This window comes from Adiantum capillus-veneris, chromosome 17, assembly GCF_014529385.1.
Source record: "Adiantum capillus-veneris isolate H3 chromosome 17, ASM1452938v2, whole genome shotgun sequence".
Classification (NCBI taxonomy): Eukaryota; Viridiplantae; Streptophyta; class Polypodiopsida; order Polypodiales; family Pteridaceae; genus Adiantum; species Adiantum capillus-veneris.
In genome coordinates, this window is record NC_140947.1 from 608,386 (window position 1) to 625,500 (window position 17,115).

General features: G+C 44.5%; 1 protein-coding gene across 1 annotated transcript in view; it reads left to right on the plus strand.

Moving 5' to 3' along the window:
* The window catches only part of LOC147436702 (coiled-coil protein), a 61,072-nt gene extending 44,349 nt beyond the window's left edge, over positions 1-16,723 (plus strand). The window contains exon 2 of the mRNA XM_086486150.1: positions 16,353-16,723. Within this exon, the coding sequence (XP_086342276.1) occupies positions 16,353-16,481 (129 nt within the window). The 3' untranslated portion in view covers positions 16,482-16,723. The remainder of the gene's footprint in view (positions 1-16,352) is intronic.
* The last annotated feature ends 392 nt before the right edge of the window (positions 16,724-17,115 follow it).

Genomic DNA, 17,115 nt, shown 5'->3' on the forward strand with positions numbered 1-17,115 from the left:
ATTTAGGGCCTTTAACCCAACATCGATATCCCTCGGAAAGACTGTTGTAGCCGACAAAAAACATTCTTTTGGACTTGGGGTCAAACTTCTGCCGTAGCTCGTTCGGTACATGGACGTATGCATCGGTCTCAAATATCCGAAAATGAGAGACGTTGGAGCCTCAAACACGGTTCTTTCTTGGAGTTGAAGAGGGCGGGGATCAGTTTATGGTGTGAATAGCTGTTGCAACTGCCTCCGCCCATAAAGACTTTGACAGGTATCGATGCTCAAGCATAGTGAGCGCCATCTCAACCATTGTCCTATTCTTCTGCTCCACAACTCCATTCTCTAAGGGCGATCCCGGTATTTGCAAGCTCTCACTTGATGCCATGGTCGGCACAAAATTGAATGAATGCTTTGGAGGTAAACTTCTTATATTTGTCCGATTGAATTGTCTTCAACACTTCATTGCTCTCCTTCTCCACAAGAGCATGCCAATCCTCGAAAAAACTAAATGCCTTAGACTTGTGTTGTAAAAAATATATCCAAGTAAAGTGACTGAAACCTTCCACCACCTACATGAAGTAAAGAACTCTGCCTAGGGACGGATTCTACATAGGTCCATAAAGGTCGGTGCGAACCATCTCCAAAACTGCAGTAGCTTGGTGTGTAGAGTGCTTTTGAATAGCCTCTCTATGTTGCTTCCCACGAATGCAGGTAATGTATTTCCCATGCTTACTTTCAACATCTGGTAAGCCTTTAAGCATTTGCTCACGAAAAGCAAGCCAAAGAGCATCGTCGTTCAAATGACCAAATCTATAATGCCATAAATCACTTGTGGGAATCCTTGTTGTTGAAGAAAGAGCATGGAGTGTGTAGAGACTATTCTCCACTGTGCCCCCTCTGACCTCTTTGCCGGAGTCTCAATTTAGAATGGACACCGCATCCTCTGTGAAAATCACCTCGAGGCCCAACTTGCACACCTCATGCACATATATTCCATGGAATTCTCATTGTGTGAAGGAATTTCAGAATTGTTGCCAATGAAAATGGTACCAAAGTGTGGCCACATGTTGGACAAAAGATCCTTTGAAGGTGCCATGTGCCGTGAGGCACCACTATCCTATCCGCTTCATTGGAGAGACTTAATCATATAGAGAAGAAAGCTGATCCTAACTTCGCATCCTTCATCAATCGGATGTCATTGATATCAGATGGTGGAGTATTTAGGGTAGGTCGAGGTAGAGAAAGGAAAACCTTTAAATCTGCCCATTACAGCCGAAATCAGCCCCAAATGAGTAAGAAACATAGAAAAAATAGCAAACCGTCTCCTTTCGTTGCGTGAATTCAGCACCAAAAACTCGCATAGAGCACCAGTTTGATTTGAGAGCACGCGAGCAAACCTCCTCTCGGGACTGGACAACCACCGGATCTCAGATTTATCGCGATAGATCTCCTCGAAAACGACCTCCTATCGCAAGACGATTTTTCATTATCAAGGGGAGACTTGCAAGTTTGTGAGAGTGAACATGCTCAGTCGTGTTATACGCTTGCGGGGAGCCAGAGTTTCACAATTCACACTGTGCGCAGCCATCTTCATATCACATGCATACATTCAAAACTGTTATACAGCTATATGTTGCACGTTGATGAGTGTTGAAGCTTAGGAGGACCTCTCAACAGTCTTGCAAAATCTCTTTGGCCGACATGAATTGAATTTTTGGCAAATGTATCTGTCAATGTTGGGATACTCTATTTGTAAGTGGGCTAATTTTGTAGTATGTTTTCCTACAAAGAGGATCACAATTGTACACTCTCTTAGTACTCGCATATGGAGCTTCCCCTTGAGTCCACATGAAAATTGCAGATTGGAGAATAGAAGGGGGGGGGGGGGGGGGGGGGGTTTACGGGCAGCCAAGTCAGCTTCTAGAATGCCTGCCCAGAACTTTTGGGTCACGAATGAATCTTCCTAGCACCTGGTGAATGAGTACATGATAAAGATGCGGCACTCAAAAACTATCTACTATCTACTGTGACAAAGTTCAAGTAGAACTCTCTGTGTATGAACGGGTAGCAATCCGCAAGTGCAAACTTGCAGGTAGGTTGTCAACATGGAGGGGACAGGGAGCACTAGAGCAAGGGAGAGAGATCGATGGCAAAGATTAGAGAGAGAAAACGTTGGTGGAGAAAAACGCAAGAGAGAGAAGAAAACGCCAGACACAAAAGACTTTATAGAGATAAAACGCTAGAGAGAATGGCCCAAATGATGGAAGTTCTGCACTCAGCTGATATCAACTCATACAAAAGGGCACTAAGCTTGGCACTCAAAGATTTTGATGAAACTTTTGTTGTGGTGTTTCATAAACTTGTTGAAACTGTTTCGGAACTTTTGAAACTCGTTTCATAAATGTTTTGGAAAGTCATGACTACTACCGTCAGGTGGTTCTTTCGACGTGTGTCCATAGGTGGTCAAAGTAGCTAAGAAATCCTCTCGGTTTATTCGTTTCATGGTATCAGAACTGGCTTGGCTACTAGACGGACTACGTGCACACCTATGGAGTTGATAAGAGTCGGACGATTTAAATCTTCGTTCGTCTATGGACGAAAATTTGTTTATGTACTTTTATCTTCTCTACACCATATGTGTGAGCGATAATTTGTATTATCCTTGCCGTTTTTATATGAACTCAGAATTGTTTTACTGGTTTTGAGGAAAATGTGAGACTATTATTCTAGTTTGGTTACTTTGATGGAATCTTAGAAAGACTCAATTCTTGTGCTGGAGAATTATTAACAGAAAATTAGTGCGGCGTTGTAATTTTATCTCTCTAACTACTCTTGCGACAGAGAGAACTTTACCACTTGCCATGTGTGTAAGCTTGCATAAACAGGTCATTGTTGGCTTGCAGGCATAGACCCGAGTGTTCATGAGTGCAGGTGGTGAACAGAGAAGGGAAATAAATTTACCCGACGTGGGTAGGAAAAGAAATTTCTTGCCATCTGGCTAAGTGTCTGCATCATGCAGAGAGGGCAACAGGATTCTTCAACATGGAGGAAACATGACCAGCGTTTAGTCAGTCAAGTCAGTCTAGAATAGGAAGTGATCTGGCACTTTTGTGAGTGTGTTCGCAGACCGTGCATGTCCAAACACTTAGATTAGATGTATATCCTCCGGTTGCACACAGCATGATCATCAACATTCCCATCAGAATTCATCCGAATCCATTAGGGGAATTTTCCAGTGCATTAAACCTATTTTCCCTATTTTTGATTATTTTCACTTATTTATTAAGTGACTTTTGTTGGGAACTAGGTAGGGCAATTTTGCTAAGATAATTTATAAGCAAACCTGAGCTAGCACTATTTGGCAGAAGAAGAAGGAGAGCAACAGGCACCTAGTGCAACACGCCCTCTGGAGACCCTTCTTAGCAAGACGACCCTCCCCATAGTCTGGCGTTTTAGGTCCTTGAACCAGCGTTTTCGGGCCCTTGAACCAGCGTTTTCAGTAGTGGTTGCAGCAGCACAATTCAGCAGGGAAAACCCAGCAAATTCAGCGTTTTTACCACCAGCAACCTAGTGTTTTTAGCAGCCCCAAACCAGCGTTTTTGTAGCAGCAAAACAGCCAGCTACATAGCGATTTTCAGCAATGATTCCCCCTCAGCATGCCAACATTTTTACATCAGCAGCCATAGCCTTACTGTCCAGTGTTTGCAACAGAGCAAATCAGCGTTTTCAGCCTTGCTATCCAGCGTTTTTAGCAGGTGAAACCAGCATGTTCAGTGCGTCATCGTCGCATCGTCGCCATCGACATCGTCATCGACATAGAGTCAAAATTCAGCAGATAAAGATTTGCAGATTTTAGCCCTTAGCATTTGCAGATTCAGCCCGTCTCGTCGTCGTCCTCATCGTCGTCGACATTGTCGGCAAGTCAAAGCATAGTAGAGATTTGTGCAATCATAAGTAGATTGCTCTCGGGATAGAGAGTGGGGCCTTCGGAGGAGGACTTTACAACGTCTCTGGTGTCGTATTCTCTTCTCTCTCTATCTCTCAGTCTCATGCACCTTTATTCACAGTGTTCACCACTTTGTTTGTGTCATTGCACTCTCTCACTAAAGGAACGGAAGGCTCTCCCTTACGTAAGTAAAAGGAACCCTTGAGCACAGTTCGGAGCACTTATCTTGAGCAAAGTTCAACATTCACTTCCGCTGCACCTTACATTGGTATCAGAGCTTTGACAGTGTTCTATATCACTCAAGGAAAGAACCACAATAATTTTTTTTGCTTGTTGGGGTCGCACGTAACCCAAGTTTTCTTCGGCGTCTTGATTTCTAGTCGTGTTTTGGAAGAGTGACAGGAATCCCAAGAAAGAAGGGCTTGTCCAGCCTCCCCTTGTGCCTCTTTTCACTCATTGAGAGCGGACCGTGCACTTAGCGGCCGGCCAATCGACGTGAGGTGGGAAAAAGCAACCTTGGTGTGAGCGCAACGCCGCCAAGCGGTGCACCCGTGGAAAAGAGCAGAACTCGGGTGAAGAGAAGATCCTTCTCTAACACAGATTGCAAGCGAAAGAAGATCCGCAAGAACTTCAAGAACCTCAAAGACCGTCAAGACCCTCAAGAACCCCAAGAACCAAGACCCCCAAGAACTCAAGTTCCTCGTGAACTTAAGAACCCACGACTTCAGTGGATGCTTATCACTCGAAGCGGAATGGATACTTCTCTTGGAGGGGATGAGCATGAGAGAGACGAAGAAATTTTTTTCCCACCAGGAGGTTTTTCCGACCCTCCCCCTTCCCCATCTATGCCAAGAATTGCACTAACTCCTATGGAGGAGTTGGAGCAGATGTTTATGGACAACAAGTTAGAACGCGAAGCAAGAAAAGTAGAAATTGATCGTAAGTACGAAGAAAGAATGGCAGCCATAGGAGCGCGAGCAAGCACGCTTGGAAGCCAAAGTAATACAAGCAGAATTTGATCGCAAGAACAAAGCAAGACAAGCAATGAACGACCGACACATGAAAGAGATGTTGTGACTCTTTTCTCAAGTGCAGGCACAGATGCAAGAGATTCGGGAAAAGGAGACTCTCTTAGTCTCGTCTTCTCCAAAGCATGATACACAGGGATAAGCATGATGATTTGAATGATAATGATGAGCATGATGATTTGGATGACACTGACCAGCGTGATGATTTGCATGATGACCACGATGTGATTTCTCACAAGCATGATGATTTGTATGATCAAGACGTGATTGTTCACTAGGATGATGCTTTAGTTGATGCTTTTTCTAGCGAAGCTAACCTCGTTGCAGATTCGATCGATCACGAAGAATCGATCTTGGCTTTCGAGTCAACGTCCACAGCAAACCCCTAGGCAGTTTCAATCAAACAGGAAGAACCGATCTTGGCTCTCGAGCCTAGGTCCAAAGAACCCTTACAGGAAGTACTATGTGTGCGAATGATTCGTCAGCACGCATTGTTCGAGTGTTTCATTCGTGATCGTTTTCTGTATTTTAGTCAGCGTCTTTATGTGATCCCTTTTCCTAGGCTTGACATATTGTACATTGAGCACGTTTCACTCATGAATGAGCACGGATGTTTACGGATTATTCATGAAAAGTTGAAAAGTATGCATTCAAGGGAGTCACATTTCATGTCTCTTCCTTAGCACGACACAGTTGTAGAAAGAGCACAAGCAAGTATGAGCACCAAGCATGGGCATTTCCTGTGTTTTGCCACAAATGATTGATTTAGATCAGCACGACAAGATTCGATCTCATTGTTTGCGTGTGTGTGGTGAACGGTTTGGCACTCCGTCTCTTTGTTTATCTACATTGCATGCACAGTCTTTGATGAAGGCAAGATTTTTTCCAGTCACTTTACATGGAGTAGATATGTTCATGTTTTTGTGTTGGAGGTGGTTTCAAGAATTTTCAGCCATGGAGATTCTTGAAGAAGAAAGAAGCATGACTTTAGACGAAGTTGAAGCATCGAAGGAGCCACAGAAGACTGTGTTGCTTTCGGCGCGGCCCAAAGAAGCAAGCGTTGCAGACCTTTATGAAGTTCAAGTACCGCACGACCACACATTAGAGTGGGCCAACAAAGATTCCCTGCCAGGATTCCGGATGCTATTGGCGATCTCCCTCGACGCCATACAGTTCGGTACCAGTACCTCACTTTGAAAAGGAGGGGATGTCACGTGACACATCCAACCCAATGTGCTCGTGGACAAGCTATAACATGACCAGGGTTCAGTCAGTCAAGTCAATCTAGAATAGGAAGTGATCAGGCACTTTTGTGAGTTTGTTCGCAGACCGTGCATGTCCAGACACTTACATTAGATGTATATCCTCCGGTTGCACACAGCATGATCATCAGTATTCCCATAAAAAATTATCAGAATCCATTAGGGGAATTTTCCAGTGCATTAAACCTATTTTCCCTATTTTTCACTTATTTATTAAGTGACTTTTGTTGGGAACTAGGTAGGGCAATTTTGCTAAGATAATATATAAGCAAACCAGAGCTAGCACTATTTGGCAGAAGAAGAAGGAGAGCAACAGGCACCTAGTGCAACAGGCCCTCTGGAGACCCTTCTCAGTAAGACAACCCTCCCCATAGCCTAGCGTTTCAGGTCCTTGAACCAGCGTTTTCAGCAGTGGTTGCAGCAACACAATTCAGCAGGGAAAACCCAGCAAATTCAGCATTTTTACCACCAGCAACCTAGCGTTTTTAGCAGCCCCAGACCAACGTTTTTGTAGCAGCAAAACAGCTAGCTACATAGCGATTTTCAGCAACGATTCCCCCTCAGCATGCCAGCGTTTTTACATCAGCAGCCATAGCCTTGCTATCCAGTGTTTGCAACAGAGCAAATCAGCGTTTTTGTAGCAGATCAAATCAGTGTTTTCAGCCTTGCTATCCAGCGTTTTCAGCAGGTGAAACCAACATGTTCAGCGCGCTGTCGTCGCATCGTCGCCATCGACATAGAGTCAGAATTCAGCAGATAAAGATTTGCAGATTTCAGCTCGTCTTATCGTCATCCTCCTCATCGTCGTCGACATCGTCGGCAAGTCCAAGCATTGTAGAGATTTGTGCAATCTTAAGTAGACCGCTCTCGCCATAGAGAGTGGGGCCTTCGGAGGAGGGCTTTACAACGTCTCTGGTGTCGTATTCTCTTCTCTCTCTATTTCTCAGTCTCATGCACCTTCATTCACAATGTTCACCACTTTGTTTGTGTCCATTGCACTCTCTCACTAAAGGAACGGAAGGCTCTCCCTTTCGTAAGTAAAAGGAACCCTTGAGCACAGTTCGGAGCACTCATCTTGAGCAAAGTTCAACATTCACTTCTGCTACACCTTACACCTTGAGTGATCCAGAACACTACCAAAGCTCTAATACCAATGTAAGGTGCAGCGGAAGCAAGATGAGTGCTCCAAACCGTGCTCAAGGGTTCTTTTTACTTACGGAAGGGAGAGCCTTCCGCTCCTTTAGTGATAGAGTGCAATGGACACAAACAAAGTGGATGAACACTCTGAATGAAGGCACTGAGACTGATAGTCAAAGATAGAAGAATACGACACCAGAATGTTGTCAAACCCTCCTCCGAAGGCCCCACTCTCTATGGCGAGAGCGGTCTACTTATGATTGCACAAATCTCTACAATGCTTGGACTTTCCGACGATGTCGACGACGACGATGAGGACAACGAGACGGGCTGAAATCTGAAAATGCTAAGGGCTGAAATCTGCAAATCTTTATCTGCTGAATTCTGACCCTATGTCGGTGACGATGTCGATGGTGACGATGCGACGACGACGCGCTGAAAACGCAGATGCTGAAATCTATGTTTTCCGGGCTGAATCTGCAATCTTCGCGGGATTTGACCGTGCGGCGAGGATATGCTACGGGAAGGTGAGATCTACGAGATTGGGGGGTTCTACTATGGAAACTGACTGCTGAAAATCGAATATGCTGAGTCTAGGGCTGATTCCGTTGCGAAGATCTGCAAAAACGTTGAGGTTGATCTGCAAACCAAAAACGCTAGGGCTGAAAATGGGTCCTGCTGCAAACACGTTGCTGATCTGCCGGCGCAAACCACTAACGCTGGTGCTGATGTGTCCTTTGCTGTCGCCAGGCTGATGCAGATGCAAAAACGCTGGTTGATCTAGGTTCTTGATCCAAAAACGCTAGCTCTTTTGCTGTGATGCAAAACGCTAGAGAAACTTGGGGTCCTGTTAAGAAGTTGCCTGTGAGCAAGTGCTCCTGCTGCCTCTTCTGCCCATAAGTGCTAGCGCTAGGTTTTTTTATATACTAGACTTGCTAATTTGCCCTACCCAGTTTCCAACAAAAGTCACTTAAAAATAATAAGTGAAAAATGCCAAAAATAGGGAAAATAGGTCTATGCACTGTAAAAATGATCCTGATGGTTATGATGGTAATCTGATGGTCATGCTGTGTGCAACCAGAGGATATGCATCTACTCTAAGTGTGTCTGGACATGCACGGTCTGCGAACAGACTCACAAAAGTGCCAGATCACTTCCTATTCTAGACTGACTTGACTGAACTGAACCTTGGTCATGCTGTAGCTTGTCCACGGACACATAGGGTTGGATGTGTCTCGTGACAGTTTGTTTGGTTGAAGTTGCAGTCGAAGTGTAACCACTAGCTACATATGCAGTGGGAATTATGGCAGAACTGACTCGTGATACTCGTTTCTCTTCTTCCTGCAGTGAGTTAACAATACTATCCAAAGAAGGCAGTGGGTCCTTTTTGACGAAATTTTGCAGATAAGCTATTAAGGAAAACAGCTATAAGGTCTTCATCTGGCACGGGGGTCTCAACATAAATTAATTGAGTTCGGATGCTCTTCAATATGTTAGCTAAAGCTGCAATATTTTTATCATCACGCATTGTAAGAGAATATAACTCCAATTTTTAGGCTTTTTTTGAGTATTTTGCTTTGGGACAGAAAACTTTCTCTAATTCTATCCAAGCTACACTAGAGGATTGAACGTCATCCAAATAGTGAATAAAGTCCTTTTAATATCTAATGCTTTGTCCTTGCGTTGTTGCTTTGTAGATAATGCTCTGGTAATTGTAGTCGATGTGTCTGGTTCGTTGGTCGAAAGGGTTGTCACGACACTCCATAAATTTTTCCGCATGAGATAGCCTTTTACCTTTATTTGCCGAGTATTGAAGCCGAATCCATTGAACTCGTCAAGTTCCGACACCATATTCGATGTAATTTTTGGCTACAACTTGATTTACCCTTCTTCGAAGAGTCGGTAAAGATTGATGGCGATTCTGAAAGTTGGCTTTTTTGCTAGTGGAGGAAATTTTGACCGCAATTCAACAAATTTAGTTCAACTTGTTGATTATAACACCGCAAGGTCATAAATATCCGATCTTTGGGTGGGAGGAAGACCCTCTAGGTCGAGGCCAAGGATATCTTTTGTTGGTCGAGAACTCTCGCAACAAGGTCAATTAGCTTGTGTGAATAACCTCTTGAGCAGGGCTCAAATTAGGTGGCCAGTATTTCAAAAATAGTGTGAAATTAAGAAGTGAAATGTTGAATTTTGTAGCAGAAGACAAAACATTGTTGATGGCAAAAGCTGCTCAGAGCGAGCTGTGGAGGGAGATTTAACAGGAGATAATGTGTCGGAAAATCACTAGCATGCTAAGGCGAATTGATTGAGGGCAGATAAGATGGATTCAGAGCAGGTCGAGTTCCTGCCTTTCCTCTTCGTAGGCGACATTTCGCACGCGGCTTCAAGGCTATGGCAGCTGGGCTCGAACAAGCTCTGATACCAGTTGTTGGGTGCGAGGCTTAGGGAGGGTGACGGAGTGGTGTTGCCATGGTGTGATGATCGTGCAGAGGAGCAGAAAACGAGATGAGAAGAGAGAGAGAAAGCCTTTGACAAAAAAACCATGCTATTGATTGATTAAAAGATTACATATATAAAACTGCTTTTGCCATGCGAACTGACCCATGCAAACTCCACATAAACTTGTGGTATGCATTAGTTAACCATAGAGCTTGATTCTACACGGCTCAGACACATGACAAGGGCTTAAACCCAACAAGAAAAGCCTTCCATTGCTCAACAATTTTCTGCTTTTATATCAATGTGGAGAGAGAGAGAGAGAGAGAGAGAGAGAAGGGGGGGGGGGGGGGAACAAACATTTTTTCTAACCGAAAAAGATAAGGATACACATAAAACTCTTCCAGTTTTTAGGTCAAAATATGAAGCATTTGCGGGTAGTTACACAACAACTTGTTAAATTTTGCAGTTTTCTTGAAGGCAATCTCGAAATCTAGCTAGGATTTTGCAATTTTTAGCAGGTTAAAAATACACTAAACCCTTGTTTTCGCGAACACTAGAGAGAGTAGATAGAGAGTGTAAGGTGCAGCGGAATGAATGTTTGAATTTTGCTCAAGATGAGTGCTCCGAACTGTGCTCAAGGGTTCCTTTTACTTACGGAAGGGAGAGCCTTCTGTTCCTTTAGTGATAGAGTGCAATGGACACAAACAAAGTGAATAGACACTGTGCGTGAATGTGCATGAGACTGAGAGATAGAGAGAGAAGAATACGACACCAGAGACGTTGTAAAACCCTCCTCCGAAGGCCCCACTCTCTATGGCGAGAGCGGTCTACTTATGATTGCACAAATATCTACAATGCTTGGACTTGCCGACGATGTCGACGACGAGACGGGCTGAAATCAGAAAACTCTAAGGGCTGAAATCTGCAAATCTTTATTTGCTGAATTCTGACTCTATGTTGATGACGACAATGCAACGACGACGCGCTGAAAACGCAGATGCTGAAATCTGTATTTTCCGGGCTGAAACTGTAAACCTTGCGGAAACTGACCGTGCGGCGAGGAACTGCTGCGGGAAGGTGAGACCTGCGAGGTTCGGGACTTGATCAGCGGTGTCCAAAGGCTGAAAACTGAAAACGCTGGTGTTGCTCGAGGTTCCGTCGCGGTAATCCGCAAACGCAAAGGTTGATCTGCAAATCAAAAACGCTAGGGCTGAATTCTGTGCTTCTGCAAAAACGCTAGGCTTCTGCGGTGTCTTGCTGTCGCCGGGTTGGTGTGCAATGCAAAATGCTGGGGCTGATCTGCAATGGAGAAAAACGTTGGCTGTCCTTGGCTGGAAACGCTGTCTCTTGCGGGGGGGGGGGGGGGGGGGGGGGGGGTCTGGCTGAGAAGTTGCCTGTTGAGCAAGGTGCTCCTGCTGCCTCTTCTACCAATTAGTGCTAGTCTAGGTTTGCTTATATACAAACTTACTCAATTTGCCCTACCTACTTTTCAACAAAAGTCACTTAAAAATAATAAGTGAAAAATGTCAAAAAATAGGGAAAATAGGCTAAATGCACCGGAAAATTCCCTGGAAGGATTCTGATGGGAATGCTTATGATCATGCTGTGTGCAACCAGAGGATATGCATCTACACTAAGTGTCTGGGCATGCACGGTCTGCGAACAAACTCAGAAAAGTGCCAGATCACTTCTAAATCTAGATTGGCTGGACTGACTGAACCCTTGTCGTGCTGTAGCTTGTCCACGGACACATAGGGTTAGATGTGTCACGTAACATCCCCTCCTTTTCAAAGTGAGGTACTGGTACCGAACTGTATGGCGTCGAGAGAGATCGGCAATAGCATCTGAAATCCTGGAAGGGACTCTTCGCCGACCCACTCTGATGTGTGGGTCGTGCGGTACGTGAACTTCATAAAGGTCTGCAACGCTTGCTTCTTTGGGCCGCACCGAAAGCGACACAAAGTCTTCTGTGGCTCCTTCAATGCTTCAACTTTGTCGAGAGTCACGCTTCTTTCTTCTTCAAGAATCTCCATGGCTGAAAATTTCTGAAACCATTTCCAACACAAAAACATGAACATACCCATTCCATGTAAAGTGATTGGAAAAAATCTTGTCTTCTTCAAAGATTGTGCCTGCAATGTAGATGAACAAAGAGACGGAGTGCCAACCCGTTCATCACACACACGCAAACAATGAGACCGAATCTTTCTTTTATGATCTAAAGCAATCAACTGTGGCAATTCGCAACGGAAATGCCCATGCTTGGTGCTCATACTTTCATGTGCTCGTTCTACGAATGTGTCATGCCAAGTAAGAGACATGGAATGTGAGTTCCTTACATACATACTCTTCAGCTTTTCATGAACAATCCGCATACATTCGTGCTCATTCATGAGTGAAACGTGCTCAATATACAATATGTCATGCCTAGGAAAAGGGATCACATAAAGATGCTGACAAAAATACAAGAAACGATCACGAATGAAACACTCGAACAATGTGTGCGTATGAATCATGCATAGTACTTCTTGCGAGGGTTCGTTGGACATAGGCTCGAGAACCAAGATCGGTTGTTCCTGAAGGGGTTCTTTGGACCTAGGCTTGAGAGCCAAGATCGATCCTTCGTGATTGATCGAATCTGCAACGAGGTTAGCTTCGCTAGAAAAAGCATCAACTAACTCATCATCCTTGTAAACAATCACGTCATCTTCATGCAAATTATCATGCTTGTGAGAAATCACATGTTGATCATGCAAATCATCATGCTTATCATTATCATCCAAATCATCATGCTTATCATTGTCATTCAAAACATCATGCTTATCATTGTCATTCAAATCATCATCATGCAAATCATGTGTGTCATGCTTTGGAAAAGAAGAGACTGAGAGAGTCTCCTTTTTCCGAATCTCTTGCATCTGTGCCTGAACTTGAGAAAAGAGTCGCAAGAATTCTTTCATGTGTTGATCGCTCCTCTTGTCGTGCTTTGGTCTCGCGGTCATATTTTGCTTGTCTTGCTTTGTTATCGCGATGTATGGCTGCCACTCTTTCTGTGTATTGACGCTCTATGGCGGCAACTCCTTCATAGGAGTGAGTGTAATCCTTGACGTAGATGGGGAAGGGGGAGGGTCGGAAAAACCTCTTGGTGGGGAAAATTCTTCTTTGCCTCTCTCTTGCTCATCACCTCCAAGCGAAGTATCCATTCCGCTTCGAGTGATGACCATCCACTGAATCGTGGGTTCTTGTGGTCTTGGGTTCTTAAGTTCACGAGGAACTTGGGTTCTTGGGGGTCTTGAGTTTTTGGGTTCTTGGGGTTCTTGATGTTCTTGAGGGTTTTCTTTCGCTTGCAATCTGTGTTTGAGAAGAATCTTCTCTTTACCCGAGTTCTGCTCTTTTCCGCAGGTGCACCCCTTGGCGGCCTTGCGCTCACACCAAGGTTGCTTTTTCCCACCTCACGTCGATTGGCCGGCCGCTAAGTGCACGGTCCACTCTCAATGAGTGAAAAGAGGCACAAGGGGAGGCTGGACAAGCCCTTCTTTCCTGGGATTCCTGTCACTCTTCAAAAACACGATTAGGAATCGACACGCCCAACCGAACTTGGGTTCGTGCGACCTCAACAAGCAAAAAAAATTATGTGGTTCTTGTGGTTCTTTCTTTGAGTGATACAGAACACTGCCAAAGCTCTGATACCAATGTTAGGTGCAGCGGAATGAATGTTTGAACTTTGCTCAAGATGAGTGCTCCGAACTGTGCTCAAGGGTTGCTTTTACTTACGGAAGGGAGAGCCTTCCGTTCCTTTAGTGAGAGAGTGCAATGGACACAAACAAAGTGAATAGACACTGTGCGTGAATGTGCATGAGACTGAGAGATAGAGAGAGAAGAATACGACACCAGAGACGTTTTAAAGCCCTCCTCCGAAGGCCCCACTCTCTATGGCGAGAGCGGTCTACTTATGATTGCACAAATATCTACAATGCTTGGACTTGCCGACGATGTTGACGACAATGAGGACGACGACGAGACGGGCTGAATCGGAAAACTCTAAGGGCTGAAATCTGCAAATCTTTATCTGCTGAATTCTGACTCTATGTCGATGACGACGGCGATGACGAGGGTGCAACGACAACGCGCTGAAAATGCAGATGCTGAAATCTGCGTTTTCCGGGCTGAAATTGTAAACCTTGCGGAAACTGACCGTGCGGCGAGGAACTGCTGCGGGAAGGTGAGATCTGCGAGGTTCGGGACTTGATCAGCGGTGTCTAAAGGCTGAAAACTGAAAACGCTGGTGTTGCTTGAGGTTCCGTCGCAGTAATCCGCAAAACGCTGAGGTTGGCTTGCAAATCAAAAACGCTAGGGCTGAATTCTGTGCTTCTGCAAAAACGCTTGGCTTCTACGGTGTCTTGCTGTCGCCGGGTTGGTCTGCAATGCAAAACGTTGGGGCTGATCTGCAATGGAGAAAAACGCTGGTTGTCCTTGGCTGAAAACGCTAAGTCTCCTACCCGCGGGGGGGGGGGGGGGGGGGGGGGGGGGGTGTCTTGCTGAGAAGTTGTCTGTTGAGCAAGGTGCTCTTGTTGCCTTTTCTGCCAGTTAGTGCTAGTCTAGGGAAAATAGACTAAATGCACTGGAAAATTCCCCCGAAGGATCTTGATGGATTCTGATGGGAATGCTTATGATCATGCTGTGTGCAACCAGAGGATATGCATCTACACTAAGTGTCTGCGAACAGACTCAGAAAAGTGCCAGATCACTTCTAAATCTAGACTGGCTGGACTGACTAAACCCTTGTCGTGCTGTAGCTTGTCCACGGACACATAGGGTTGGATGTGTCACGTGACAGAGAGCATAGCACGTATGGAAAGAATACCATACTTTGGCAAACATATGAAAAACAAGCGTATGATGTCACATTCCATACTCCACTTGCAAGTTCTTTGAAAAATCATTTTTGAGGCCCAGCTAGGGTTGCTTTTGGCCTTTGGGAAGATAGTATGGACTTATCATAGCTTCTAGCTTAGAATAATCTTCTTTTGGCTTGGATAGTCGAGGACTTAATACTAGTCTTGATAGTCAAGGCTTGGATAGGCAAGCTTGTGTGCAGCTAGTATAATCTATTGCTAGTTTTGCTTTATCATACCCACATATGAAGTCTTCCATAGGTTCTGTTGATGAGTTTAGGCTAATATGGAATGGTTAAAGTAGGACACATTACTTCATGTTTTTGTCTCAAGGGGGCTAGGGGTCACGTATGGTCCAGCCGAGGCCTGCCAATCATACTTTTTCATATTTCCGCACCTGTATGGGTATGGGTATGGGTATGGGTATGGAAACGTATGGAAAAAACTATGATAGAGAGTGTAAGGCTTAAGCAATGACCAATGAGAGAGTAGAGACGGAGCTTGAGGATCTAGGCTTGGTCCCAAGCTTCATGGAGGCTTGGCCCTTGAAGCTTGGAGAGTGAGACTCTATAGGGCCCCAACTTCCACCAAGGCTTGAAGCTTGAAGCTTGAGGAGGCCCAGCTCTCCTTTCGTAGGCTATGTGGCCCTTCAAAAATGGCCCTATAATTGTCCCAAGGCAATGGGAATAGCCCTAAAAGGGCGTTGAAAACCCCTCCCAAAAAAGCTGGCTGTTCTTTTTTTTGAAATATGATGGTTGGCGCGTTCCTGCTGACTATCCCCGACCCTGTTTGCGTTTGGAACGCCATCTCTGGAACGGTTTCCTGCGACTCCACTGTAAAAAGCACTACAATCCGTCCCTAGCTGTTCCCATCCGTATATGGATGTTCCCCGGCCGCGGCCTGCTGTAGGGCCCGAGTGGGCAGCATGACCAAAAGGTGGGTGGCCGGGTGTCCTTCAGGAACCATTATAGTTTAAAAATAGCAAGCTTTAGATCTGATGTGTGTTCCTCTTGTGCCTCAGACGCCGCAAATTCCTATGCGATTGGCAGCCCGTCAATGGACATCCTCACATCTCTGTAGAAGGCCTTTTCCCCTCTTTGCATGGTTGTATGATTCGGGGCATACAAGCCTTTGAATGCTCTATTTGTAGCTTCGTGAAGTTATCATCCATGTATATAGGGCCTCCTGGTACGGCCTCTTACTTAATACCACTCTCTCGAGTCTTCTTCATGAATTTGGTTTTTTTCTTCCTCACTCCAAAATGTTTGGAGCTACAGTAAGAGCCTTGGGTAGAGATTTTGGTAAATGCATGCTCGTGTGTGTGCATGTCGGAGCAAATTGTCTGCAATCCTAGGCTTACTATTGATCACTGATAATCTAATGGAACTGTTACACTGTGCAGTTGATTCTATGCCTATGTTTCACTTGGTGCTCAATTTTTGTTTTCATTTTCATACAAACCCAAAGGCTTCATACTGTTTATATTTAGTTTGGAGTGATCTAGGGGCTGTCTTCGCCTCACTTCACATGTAGCTGGCTTTTGCAGTCTCTCTTTAAGCTTTTCACATTGTGTGCAAGGGTAGAAAAAAGATTGATGCAAAATTCACTTAGTTGGGACGATGCATGTACTTGCTGACATGTGGGCATGTTTCGACAGGCATTTGAAGAAGCTGAGCTTCCCAGGTTAAGGGTAGAGAAGCCCGGGCTCACTCATACTCAGTACGCCGAGATAATTTGGAAACTTTGGAAAAAATCACCAGACAATCCACTTAATCAAGGTGCTTAGAAATTCCATGAATGCAAGTCTGATGTTGCTCAAGGTTGAAGAAAAAACATACAGCTGCTCAATGTATTGGGACGGTTTTGTATAGATATGATCTTACATATTGGGAGATCACTGCAATCATTTGGGGCGATTACCTTCATATTGTGGCCTAATAATTTTCTGCTTTTCAAGCGTCCCATCCCTGACCCTAAGACATTCTGTTCTGAAGTTTCATTTTGTGTAACTAGGTTATCTTTTCTGAAGCGTATTCTATGTTTTTTAAGACGGAAAATTGATTTCGTGCAGAGTTCTTAAGCTCTTTTCTAGTCAGTCAAGGTAATGCCTAAAATTATGAGCTCTCTTCTTTCAAAAGCTTTTATTTGTTTACTGCTAATATAGAATATGGGGATTTCAATAGCTGAATGTTTTTTTTTAATAAATCTGCTTCTAGTGACACGTAACAAATAGTTTAACTGAAAGTGAAGATGCAAGCTATTCAAGTTCTGTATATTCTGATTAAGCTAACGACTCTAGTCTTGAACTCCGTAAGTTGTTTGGTTATTGTAGCTCACCAATTTAGGTAAAGTGTATTTGCAAAATGATTGCTTTGAAAAAGTACATTCGTGGAAGTCCGCACTTCTATTTCAGCTCCCTG